The 13,336-nt window shown below is 37.2% G+C and overlaps 1 protein-coding gene and 1 long non-coding RNA gene across 3 annotated transcripts; one reads left to right on the plus strand and one right to left on the minus strand.

Moving 5' to 3' along the window:
* Positions 1-1,384: 1,384 nt before the first annotated feature.
* Positions 1,385-3,434, minus strand: LOC110915631. 2 transcript variants are annotated; one of them, XR_002579114.2, is made up of 3 exons: positions 3,356-3,434; positions 1,773-3,274; positions 1,385-1,624 (listed from the first exon to the last, which is right to left on the minus strand). It is a non-coding gene; the product is annotated as an uncharacterized LOC110915631 (long non-coding RNA). The 2 variants fall into 2 exon arrangements; XR_002579113.2 differs by having other exon boundaries at positions 1,773-3,115; positions 3,198-3,431.
* A 1,379-nt stretch (positions 3,435-4,813) lies between these two features.
* Positions 4,814-9,963, plus strand: LOC110920421. The gene is made up of 6 exons (XM_022164633.2): positions 4,814-4,868; positions 6,535-6,686; positions 6,759-6,848; positions 8,979-9,062; positions 9,461-9,646; positions 9,734-9,963. The coding sequence occupies exons 1-6, from the start codon at positions 4,814-4,816 to the stop codon at positions 9,851-9,853; spliced, it is 687 nt and encodes a 228-aa protein (XP_022020325.1). The 3' UTR covers positions 9,854-9,963.
* The last annotated feature ends 3,373 nt before the right edge of the window (positions 9,964-13,336 follow it).

A 13,336-nucleotide genomic window follows, 5' to 3' on the forward strand; every position in this document is an offset into this window, starting at 1 on the left:
ACCCATAGGGGCCCAGGCGGGTATGCACTGGCCCTCTGGAGCGGGACTCATATGAGGAAGTGTCCTCATTGAGTGTATGGATCGAACAGTAAGATGATCCACGGTCGTCATGTCGGCTTCTGGAAGCCGGACGTGAGTGTAACCTGCCATCGTATTGGAGTATACGGTTGGCAGGTGTGTGTTGTATTGGAGTAGGCCCAGCTTGTACGTTTGCTTCCGTACAAGCGCGGTTGTAAGCCGCTATCAGCAGATCAGTCTGCTGTTGGTACCAGGAGTGTAAGTCCACGCCTGGTGGAAGCACAGTTGGGGCCTGTGATAAGTCGTGTCCGAACGCAAAGGATGGGATCCTTTGGGTGGACGTGCCAATGTGTCCGGGTTGGGGGGTCGAAGGGTGGACCCCTGTTGTTACCGGGGGATTTGGGTTATCCGCATTGGTGTTTTGGTTATCAGTCATGATCTTGAGAGGGAGAGGGATGGATTAAAAAGTGCTAAGAGTAGCGGTGGGCGCCAATGATGAAACAATGGTTAACCGGGCAGGGTTAACACACTGGTCTCGTCAAGAAGGGTTAATCTCTTCCTCTCGGAGATCGCTGGCTGGGTCACCGGTGGATGATCTCCTGCACAAGGAAACAAGCCGTGACTCGTAACAAGGAGGATGGGGTGGGGGGTGCTCCTTGTTACCACTCTCCGGCGTGAGAATCAGTAGTTTGCTTGGGAAGCAAAGCAAGATTATAGTAGTAGTGAGAGAGTTGTGAAGAGATACCTCAAACCTGGTTTGGGGTTGGTATTTATAGCCGAGGAGTGAAGGAGGAGATTGATGGATGGGCTGACGACGAGCTGCACCGTTGCAGGTGTGTCAGTCTCGCCGGCCGTGGGGGTTACGCCACGTCAGCCCATTGCTTTAATAGCTCTGACAGGGGACTGTCGTCGGCGCCACTTGCCTCGTGGTGTCAGCCACTTGCCTGGCGTGTCAGTCCACTTGCTGGATATGCAGGGTGCGGTGCGAGCCGCATCGCTGCATGCGGTAACGTCTGAAGTTACTGCGTCTCCTACTTGTGATCAAGAAATACGCGAGATGCGGTGTTGGCCGCATCATCGTATGTGGAGACTATTTGCTCGCTTCCCTTGTCGTGACGAAAATGGCCATATGATGCGGTGCCAGCCGCATCGATATGTTCATCTTCTTTCGTACTTGGGTCAAGCTATTCATCTTCGAACCGAATGGGTTCGAAGGATGTGACCGCATGGGTGCGGTTTGCTTACTGGTAGGGGTTTGTTTGATGCGGGTAATGGTCGTTTTGGGACCATACCCCTTCAGTTATGTAAATAAATAATAACTAGATTTTTTACCCGCCCCGCCCCGCGTTGCGGCGTGAACACGGCGTAGAAACTTAAGTACTTGGATTCTGAATTGTTTTACTATACAATGAACAACCAAATAAAAATCAGCATAGAAAGGTAAGTAACTCGATTACGATTAGATTTATTATACGAAGGCATAAAAAAGATGATGTTTTATATCCTTTCTAAACTCGAGTGTTCAGCATCCAGTTTAAGCGGTCCATGGTGTACTCATGTTTTCTGTCGGCTCCCAATAGTTGTGATTAGAGTTCTCATCACCTACCTGCACCAACCATATTATAGTTCATTATGTTGCAAATTTAATATTATTATATTATATTATAGTAACAGTAATTATTATTTGATATACATGTCCCCAAAGAACATTGGGTTGTGAATAGGCTCTGATGAAGTAATCAATAGTTTAGTACCCCTTTTGATAGCATTCAAAACATGGCTCATTTTGTTAACATCCATCATGCTTCTTCCATACTCAATGGTTCCCCGTCAAAGTAACCTGAATCCTATCACAACAATTAAAATCGTAGTATCTAACAGACCTCGAAGCATAAAGTTTACACCACCAAGTTATAGCAAAGAACCATATTAGCCTCCTAATTAAGTCAAAACACTATATTCGACATAGCACTATAGTGGTCTTAAATTGAATAGTTCCATCTCAAGATTCAATCATGATTCTCCCATTAGTCCGGAGAGTATATGCGAACAAAGTAGTTAGCAAAGCTAAATGCATGAATAATCAAAACATACTTGAAAACTGGATAAATGAAAAAAAAAATTGTTACCTAAACCACCTAGACACCTAGCATAACATGGCGTATTTCGAATAATACACCACTGCATGCCGTTTTCCTCTTTTATGCACCAAACCATTTAGTATACCCCATTTAATATCAACCAAGAATTTCAAAACCATATGGAACCCATTGAAAATATGTCCAACCTGCAGATTAACTAAAAAGATATTAACACATAGCAACTAAATCAAAATCTCCTTAACAGGTCATTTGATCGCGCTTCAAGTGTGTTCTCTTCCAAGTTTACATTCATCAAAGTTTAACAAAATAAACATTACATACCTCACGTGATTAATATCTTAGCATGTCCAAGCTTATCCACCATTCGACATTCGTTCTCCTGGGCGCCCGACCCCCCGAACTTTTCGCTCAATAGTGTCCGGTATGTAGTTTTCGTATAGAATTTTTTAGGCATATACGTTTTCGACCCCCGGTTTTATAATTTTTTCTAGGTATATACGTTTTCGACCCACCGGTCGGAAATCTCAAGCTCCGCCACTCATGTGGCGTCTATCTCCTTCGTGGTAACATATTCACATTCACAGTTCATTGGTTACATAACATCACATAATACTCGATGAAAAACATTAGTTGTAATTATTTTAGCTTACATACACATACTTCTCTAGCTCACTCACGTTTCCATCAATTGATTGACACTTGAGACAATTAACATGAACATTGACTTGATTAATCTGCCATGTATTAAATTTTCAACACTTTAACCCCAAGGGGTTTTTTTGGGTGTTTCCCTCACCCTTCTGTTAACCTTGTAGAATCAAACACCATTCCTTAGTTTACCAATCAATTCATAAACCACAACTCTAAAACTTCTTAAATAATATATAAACTAAACAAATCAAACCAAACGAAAATCCATATTGAAAAAAAGAACCTGCTAGATGAGGAGCACTAACAGGGGTTGGCTTTGATTGCTGTAACTCACCATAAACAACCTACAAAACACAATGAGCAAGCAAACCCTATCTGAACACTACAATCAAATTTGAGCACGTCCCAATAAAAAAGTGAACTCACCGGAATCTTAAAAACCCTAGCCGCCGTGAGTTGCTGTAACCGGTCACCTATACTATGATGGAGATCCAAATATCAACCTAAAGAAAGAGAACTTAGTCAAGATAAAAGGAATAAAAAAAGTTTACACCGGAGACCAATCCCCGGAACCCTAGCTCCACCTCTTTCGACGTCGTTCAGTTCCATGGAAGAGCTCCATGCCTGTCGTGCACGCTCCACTTCTTTCTCACCTGCCCCCCCCCCCCCACCACCCCGACACACACAAAAATCTTTTTTTGACACGTGTCATTTTCTGGTTTTTTCTCACCTTATTTTTCAATTTCTCTTTTCTATTAAATAATGATAATATTAAAAAAACAATTTAACTAACTCTGATTTAGATAAAATAAGGATTTGTTTTCAACTTTTAATTAATATTAACAACAATGTATATTCATTGTATCTACTTCTTCTCTGTAGAAGATAGAATTTTTTTTCAATTTATTCGTAGAATCACAACTAGGATAAGTATATAAATTTTTATTTTTATTATTCAATTAAATTTAGTTAAATTATTGTTTCTCAATTTATTTTTTATTTTCTCTCTTTTAGTTAAATAATAAAAATAAATTACTAAATCTAATTTAGATAAAAATAAAGATTTTTTTTTTTAGTTTTGAATTAATATTAATAATAATATATTCTTTGTATTTATATCTTCTCTGTAGAATAATGAAGAAGTTTTTTTAAATGTATTCGTAGAATATTATGGATAACTATATAAAATTTTGTTTTTATTATTAAATTTAGTTAAATTATTATTTAATATTATTATTTAATAGGAGAGAGAAATAGAAAATTAATAATCATAATCTTCATGCTTCTCTATTATTTATTTATTAGGGTGGGGTTCGGCTACAAAGTCCATTTTTCCTACAAAGTGAACAAAGTCATAAAACATCACAATTTCAGTCATAGAACACACAAATAACAGAGTGAAGACCACTAAAACACAATATCCAAACTTTAACAGTCCATAAAATCTTCAAACACACCATTGTAGAACTATGAATATAAAACACAACATGACAATCAATATAAAACACACTAATGTTAGTCATTCGCTAATCAAAGCCTAATCATCCAAAACACAACACAAAACCCACAAATATGGCGTTTTAGTAATCTTAACTTTGTTATTTATGGGTTTTGAGTGTGTTTTATGGTTGACATGATGGTGTTTTACGACTTTTTACACTTTGTAAAAAAAAAATAGACTTTGTAGCCAACTCTCACCCATTTATTTATATTTATTTTCATAACTATTTCTTTTATGTTTTTCCGTTTACTAACAACCATCTAATATTTATAACACCGTGTAATACACATGTTTCCAACATAATAATAAATAAAAAAGATATAATAAGTAAATAGTATATCAATAATTATTTTTTAAATACATATCTTGCTAACTGTATGTATTAACCGATGACATTATATTTATTTAACTCGTGTAATATACATGTTTTTTTGAGATATAACTTTTTATTACTTAATATATAAAATTATATTTATGCAACCCGTGTAATACACATCATTATAATCTAGTAAAACTATATATGAGATTGTGATGGGATATAATGTGGCAGAAAGACAAGTGGAGAGTTAAAGCACACGTGGCAGGCAAAGGAGAGAGTACAAACACAATACATGATGACAACAAAACAAAGCAAAAAATACCCTCAATGCATAAGGTACAAATCAATATGCAGCCCATTCACCTTTATGTTACTAATTGATAGTTGATAATAAACTAATACTTTGCAAACTTGTATTACACAACTTACAACCTAACTATGCACCTTTGTGTTACTATTTGATAGTTTATAATTGTTGTGACACCTCCCATGTTGAAAAGGCGTCGTCGGTACATGGGAGACAAATTTAAACATCTCTAGCTTTTGTCACCAGGCCCCATCACTTTTACATGTATGATGCAATTGTAGACCCAATTTTCTTTTTGATTTCATCAAACTGAACAGCCAATCTGACTGGACTCCACGAATCTGTCCTCTCAACTGCAGCCAATTGGTGATCATTTTTTTATGGAAAGTTTGACTTCATTATATAAACAGACTTCATTTGTTTCAAGTTATGATACATAAATCTATACCATAACCAACTGATTAGATAAGAGACAACAAAAACCGAACATTTCAGTTTTGGTGGAAGCTCATAACTGAAGTGAACCGTCCTGTCCACAACCCAAGTTAGACTTGTCTCGGTGAAGTAACATAACTAAGTCATGGTTTCTTCTAATAAAAGCACCCTTAAAGTGAAGTTCTCCTCTCTCATCCATAGCAAATGTGTCTTAAACGTGTTGTTGGTATTAATTAAAGCGAGACATTTGTTATGAACCAATATCTCTTATATTTATGTGGATAGAACTAAACGATTTGTGATTCACTAATTAAGTTTGATTGGTAAAATAGAGAAAAGACTCGAAGAGTACTTTTTAAGAATAATGAAATAACATTTATATGAGTTTTGAAACTCGGATGTTATCGTTTATATATAAAAGTTTAGGAAGTCAAATTTATCATGTACCGAACATATATTAATAATCTTTTGATGTATACAACGTTACAAACACACCTTTATATATCTATAAAGGTGGTAGAATAATCAAATTTCATCACAAAACTGCGTGAGAAAATTAATTGTAGCAATGAGTGTTAACCATACAAAAACCAGTGGCGGAGCTTGAACAAAAGTTTCGAGGGGGCGTAAAGTGATTGGACCCAAAAAATATTTCCTATCGTTATGTTTCGGGTCGGGTCAGGTTGGTTATTCGTTTCAAGTCGGGTCAAATAATAATAATTCAAATAAAACAAAGTGTATATTTACCAAACTACCCATCATTTATATACAAAGTTTATAAATATTTAGCATATACAATTTAGGAAAAATAATCGGGGGGCGATCCTATATAAATATAAATTTTCAGACGAAAAATCGGAACTTATACACTTCTAACCGAAACATTGGGGTGGGCGAGTGCACCCACTACAAGAAATACGAGTAATAGCGGCGACCTCCAACATGTCGCCGCTATTGGTCCAATCCGCACCCGGTGTCCCATCTTTAACCCTGGCCACACGATTGTTGTGATCATCCAACGGCTGGGGCGTTCCGTTGTTAATAGCGGCGATGAGCATCAAGCAATAGCGGCGACATGTGTCGCCGCTATTGGTCCAATCCGCACCCGGTCCCATCTTTAACCCTAGCCACACGATTGTTGTGATCATCCAACGGTTGGGGTGTTCCCTTGTTAATAGCGGCGATGAATTTTAATCAATAGCGGCGACATATTGTCGCCGCTATTGGTCCGACGAATATAATCAGTTCAGCGCCATTTATCTTCTTCCCTCCACCTACTTTCCCCCAAATCGGTTCTGCTTCCATCCGGTTCCTCTCCACTTCGGCGAATCTCTTCTTTTCCACTTGAAATCGGTTAGTTTCTTGTTGAATTCTTTGTTTATTTTGTTATATAGGTTGTAATTTCTTTGTTCTTGGTGAATGTAGGTTCTCCACCGGCACCACCTCGTCTCCACCGGCATCACCTTGTCTCCACGGCCACCACCGTCACCACCCCTTCTCCTCGTGCAAAATAAGGTAAGTTGTTTGGGTTAAATCTGTTTGGGGATGTTAAATCTGTGTATACATGATTTTTTTTTTGTTTTAAATCTGTTTGGGTTTGTTGTTTGGGTTAAATCTGTTTGGGGATGTTAAATCTGTGTATACATGGTTTTTTTTTTTGTTTTAAATCTGTTTGGGTTTGTTGTTTGGGTTGAATCTGTGTATAGAAGCCAATTAGCCAAGATCTAGAAGCCACCATTTGGTTTTTTGTGCTTTAATAAAGATGGATATATGCCAAGTTATATATGCCAGTTTATGTGCTTTAATAAAGATGGATAGTCAATATTTGAACATTGAAGATGTAAGATAATATGAACAAGAACTGCTTTCATATCTATCGCATGGAGACAACACCTTTTTGGTGTCTTTTATGAAACTTGGAAAGATATGTTGACTTTCCAAATGTGTTAAAGTTTTTTGTTGACTTTATGTAAAAACTTTAACAAAAACTGAAACATTAAAAAATAAATATAGGTAGTAAACAAAAACTAGCACTTTATAAAAACGACAAACGAAAAAAACAAACACAAAAAGAAATATAAACGGGCCAACAAAACTAAGACTATGTCTACATTTTTGTTGGCTTTTCTTAAAAGTTTGGTCTTTTGTTTATGCAAGGACGTGCACTTCGATTCCGAAAGTAATTAATTATCATCACTGAAAGAAAATTGATTGATTGAAGCCATAAATGTAGCATTTTGTATTATATTATAATATAACATAACATACCCTCTACGTATATGTAATTACATACATCTTAAACGATGATTCTTGATAGCTTTGAAAATTATCATTTAGTGAAATATGTATATAAACATCATAGTTAAGGTGGATCATCTTATACCCACATTCTTACGTTCTAACTTCATACCGTTTCACATCATCAAACGTTCGTTCGTTGTATATGCAAACATCCCAAGAATAACGATCAACAATGGCGACGTTAATAGCGGCATTTTAATCAAAATTTGGGCATTTTAATCAAAATTTGGGCATTTTAATCAAAATTTGGGCATTTTAATCATTTCTTGGCCGCGACATCCTTCATAATTTGGGCATTTTTTTAGAAAATATGTAAAAAAAGAGTCACTACAAGAATAACGATCAACAGTGGCGACGTTAATAGCGGCGACATCCAATATGCCGCCGCTATTGGTCCAATTTGTTTACCTTTTTTCGACCATATTATTTGTCCTATGGTTTTTTATTAAATAAATAAGTTTCACTTCCCATATAACTAGACTTTCTCTAGTTATGTGCATGCAAATGTGTGTATAAGATTATTAAATGTTTTGAAAGGTACATGGGGTTGATAATTAGAATTTAAGGGGCGAAAACATACAAGTGACACACAACTCTACACATTCTGTTTACAAGTAGCAAAATTTCATGTCAAGTAATGATGAACTAGCTTTTACCCATTGACCCGCATGATATTTGCTCTATTCTTTTCGAAAATTCATACCTAAACCATAATGAGCTTAGAAATACCCGCCTGAAATTGATTTAGAAATTAATTTCAGGTTGTCCCCGTTTAATTTGGGACTGCTTTTTGAATACTTTATCTCATTTAGGATGTGAATGTGTATTACATGATTGTTTGTTTAAGAAGGATTCGGTTATCATTTTCTCTTTGCTCCTCGGGTATATATATTCTTACATATATACTTGGGAGCTAAGAGGAAATGCTGCCGAATTTTTCTTAAACAAACAACCATGTAATACACATTCATATATGAGATAAAGTGTTCAAAAAGTGGGTTTAGCAGCCTACCCTTGTCTTGCAAACCCTAAATTAAATTATCTTTCAGTTGCATAATGCCTATCGATAAAAGCTGGATTGATTCCCCACTTCAATCAGCTCACTACCAGCAAGGACTCAAGTCTTTTATCGCGATGTGCGAAAGAGTGCTCCCCAACCATAATGAAGTTAGATGTCCATGTTCCAAATGTAAATGTTCCGGCTTAACAACCATCACAAATTCCCAAACCGTGGGGGTACATCATCATACAGTAGCACCGCCTACAAACATGTAATGTTTTATATGTGTATGTTTGTATGTTTATGTTTATTTAACGTCTCATCTAAATTTTAATGTTAAATAGGGTTTGAAACGTCTTGATACGTACCGCAAAACTCACACCGATAAAGATGGGAATTTTGTTGACCCAGTAGCCGAGCAGAATTATGTAAGTATCTATCTAAATATATATATATATATATATATATATATATATATATATATTTATATTTATATGAGTAAATTACAACCGATGTCCTTTACGTTTGTACCATTTTAACTAAAGATATTACAGAGTCAAAGCTGTAAAAAATGGGTTTGAATTGCTGTTAAAAAGGGGGGGTTTGGATTGCTGTTAAATGCAGTTAAAAATGGGTCAATTTGTTGTCAAAATTAAACTAGTTTAGCACTAAAGGACATAGGGTGTTAAAAACTAATAACATAAAGGACGGAGCCTGTAATATCTTTAGTTTAAGGACACCGGTTGTAATATGGTAGAAACGTAAAGGAAACCAGTTGTAATTTACTCTATTTGTATTTATATTTAATCATCTTCGTAAAATACAGCTTAATCTAGAACGCGAGATTATGGGCGGAGAAAGCAGCGGTTCTAACCAGCCGAATGAGGTTGCCGCGTTTCAAAACGTTTTGGGTGATCGACGCGGATGGTTCCGGGGGCTTGGGCCTAAACCTTCGAATAAGCCATCGAACACTTGTAATGCGCAACCTCAAACCGCACAACCGTTTTCGGAGGTAAACTATACAATTTGACTTCAAAAATATAGTAAACCAACTATATGTTTTTGCTAATAATATTGGGTTTGATATGTGTTAATGTAGGAATACGTTTCGACTTTGTTCCAAAGTCCGGCGTTCATAAACCAACTTGAATCCTTTCTTGCGGCGAGGGGAAAGCAAGTCGCACCCGACGATGAGTATGACGATGACGACCTAACTTGAATCCTTTCTTCCGGTTATTTTGTACGGATATTTTTTTTAGGATGTTATTTTTGCGATTTTTTAGGATGTTTATTGTATGGAAATGTTTTATGCGATTTTAGTACCTAAAGCATTATGTTTATTTAGTCCGTTTGTGTTGCGTAAAAATTAGAAATCGGCAGGTTTGTTCATAACGGGAAACGCTGCAAATGCAGCAAAAACCAAAAAAAAAAAAAAATTGACTTTTAGCGGCGACTTATGTCGCCGCTATTGAGTCAAAATCATTAGCGAAGACACGTTTTAGCGACGATATATGTCGCCGCTAAAAGTCAAGATCATTAGCGGCGACAGGGTCATTAGCGACGACAGAGATCCCTTTAGCGTCCAAGATTTAGCGGCGACTCAGTAGCGGCGATTTGTCGCCGCTATTACTTTTAGCGGCGATAAATTGGACTATTAGCGGCGACTTTTGTCGCCGCTATTAATCAACTTTCTTGTAGTGACCCCCAGGCACCCGCTATACTTCGCCCCTGACTAAAACCATCCTTAGATCAAACGTAGTGGGGCGCTATGCCCCCACATAGCGCCGGGTAACACCGCCACAAGGGGCGGTATGGATGAGAAAAAGAGGGGGGGGGGGCGACCTCTATAACGGCGGTACGGGGGGAGGTTTCAAACTTTGGACCAATCAAAAATTAGTTAGTGTTTTTATAATTAATTAATAAAAACGAAATTTAATAATTAGGTATTGATGGGTAGGGGCTTTATGACGACGGGCTCTAGTGATATAACGCCCCATAGAGCCCCTGTGTGACGTGGCACGACACGTGTCGCATAACACCCCACAAGGGGCTTTATGACTACGGATGACCTTATAAATGTAAATTTCCTAGGGTGCACGGTATGGTTTTGGTAAAACCAATTTGGTCCCTGGTGGCATGTAAAAAAATTGTGTTGAATCATGCTTAAGTTTACTGGATCTGTTAGACATGGTACGGTTCAGTTAAGGTAGCCTACCTAGTTAACACGTTTAATAATGTTAATATATGATTATACCATGAAAACCCCCAAAAGCTGTTTTACAATTTATTATTGATGATGGCTTCTTAAACTATATTATCTTGAAAACGTAAGGCTCTTATCAAATACCACTCTCTTTGTAGATCCTAAACATAGAAAACAAAAACATAAAACAAGCTGTGATTACGTGTCCCACAAACTAGTCGTCAAACTTTTGGATTACATTCAAAAGTAAACGCTAGTGATCCGAAAGCCAAATTCGTGTTCGTTGCAAAGAGACCTCATACAAAAAAAAAAAAAAAAAAAAAAAAGGATCATATCATAATCATAATCGATTTTATAGTAAGAGGTTCTGATAAATATCACTTTAATGATATTTTTAACTTAATATTTTTATTATTTTATTGCTCTAACTAATTTTGATCATATATTACCAACCAACCTTGTTCAAGAGAAACATTCGTAGCTATAAAGGGCCAAACACAAGAAGTTTCAGATACTATATCTATGTTTAAATACACACATGCATACCATCACATAGATACATTCATACATACATACATGATACATGATACATACACCTACCTTTTGATTATTGATTACAATATTACATCAACAACTGCATCCTACCATACCATCCGACACACTATAAGATCTCTTCTAGTGTTCCTACTTCTTACACAAATTCCAATCGTCAAGGTAGAGGAAGATTCAAAGCTTAGACGACTCTTGCTAGCTATGAATCCAGATACCCAAACTCACTACAGGTTATTTATATACTTAATACATATATTCATCTAGCATATGCATATCACACATGAACACTTGCTTCATCTTCTACTTCACTTATTCATTATATATAATAGTGCGAAGTATCTAAATTCTTAAACAAGCTAGGCTACCATGCATGTGCTAGTTATATATTGTGACACCTCGGATCTTTCCGGATAACCTTTCGATGTAACAAACGTGTACGTAATCGACTAACAGTAAAAATGTATAAAAACTATTTGCTATTATGTGTTATGTGCCGATTTGCTTATGTGTATGTATATATATATATAAGTGTTATACACGTAAACCGAAACCACAAGCAACCCGACTCGAGACCATGGTCTCGAGTGAACATTAGTAATGGGCCGGCTAGGCCTTGGCCTTGTAGGAATTAAACCCAACCCAAGCCCACACTCGCAACACTATATAAACCCAACCCCACCTCCCTTAGCCATTTTACACACTCCCTTCTCACACTCTCATCTCTCACACAAAACCCTAAAGTTCTAGCAACCAAGACCACTCTTCTCATCCTTCTCCTTCTTCTCGGGTTCAACCAACATCAAGAACATACTCGGCTTTAGCTCGGAACCGCCAACCGGAAGCTCATTCATCGATCCATCATACCCGCACACCTTGAATCTATAACCGGTTAGTGGTTTTGGCTCCTTCTAGATGTTCATGTGTTAATAAGGTCACTAGGACAAATATATGTATGTGTTACTATGATTCTTGTGTATGGATGATGTTTGTTTGACATGTTTGTGTGGATCAAAATGTGTTAAATGGGTAACCGGTTAGTGTTTGGGCTTTTATATGATCCTTCTTGGTTGTGCTTGTTGATGTTGATTAAAAAGATGTTTGGGTGTATCTCGGTTTGTTAGAAAGTTTAGATGGATTGTGGTCATTATAAATGTATGTTTCGGATACGTGCAAATTGCTTGAATAATTATATCAAGGGCTTGATTATGAGGTTTTAAGTACACGGTTTTGGGTTTTAGTAATATGTCTTTGTTTGAATGATTTTCAGTTTATTGCTTGAATGTTCTGTTAAATGACAATGATGAACATGAAGAACAGTTTGAATGCCTTTGAAATATTTTTGAAATGTGTATACTTGATCTGTTTTGGCTAATGATCAGACAAACAAACATGTTTTAGTGGAAATGGTACATAATTTTCATGAAAATGCATTTCTATTGGGTCGTACACTGCAGGTTCTAGAAGGGATTGCCATGCACGTACCACGGTTGCGAGTCGCAACCTTTGGTTGCTACTCGAAACCACGCGTGACCAGTCGAAACCTCCCAGTTGCGAGTCGCAATCAGCACGCATCAAACCTGGTTGCGAGTCGCAACCACGCCTGCTAAGTCGCAATCTCCGGTTACGAGTCGTAACCAAAACGTGACGGACCGAGACCGCAGTTACGAGTCGCAACCTCGGTTGCGAGTCGCAACCACCTTAGTTTCGACTGGGCTGTTTTGTGTATTGGGCTTTGACTGTTTTGCTGTTTTGGGCCTTAACTGTTGGGCTGTCTATTGTTTGAGCTGTTTACTGATCTGCTACTGTTTGTATGTCTACATGTTACTGTATGCTATACGTGTTTACTTGTACCCGACTTGACCCATATTTGGTAACCATGTTAGGACGTGGTGACCAACACACTTAACCAAGTAACGTATCATACCGAGCAACCCAAGGTGAGTTCAC

This window comes from Helianthus annuus, chromosome 6 (assembly GCF_002127325.2).
Source record: "Helianthus annuus cultivar XRQ/B chromosome 6, HanXRQr2.0-SUNRISE, whole genome shotgun sequence".
Classification (NCBI taxonomy): domain Eukaryota; kingdom Viridiplantae; phylum Streptophyta; class Magnoliopsida; order Asterales; family Asteraceae; genus Helianthus; species Helianthus annuus.

Bases quoted from the DNA above. Each gene is read 5' to 3' on its own strand.
- LOC110920421 (XM_022164633.2), top strand. From the start codon at position 4,814: ATGTGGCAGAAAGACAAGTGGAGAGTTAAAGCACACGTGGCAGGCAAA. The intron at 6,687-6,758 runs GTTAGTTTCTTG...TGGTGAATGTAG, and splicing joins TTCTTTTCCACTTGAAATCG to GTTCTCCACCGGCACCACCT. The intron at 9,647-9,733 runs GTAAACTATACA...GTGTTAATGTAG, and splicing joins CCGCACAACCGTTTTCGGAG to GAATACGTTTCGACTTTGTT.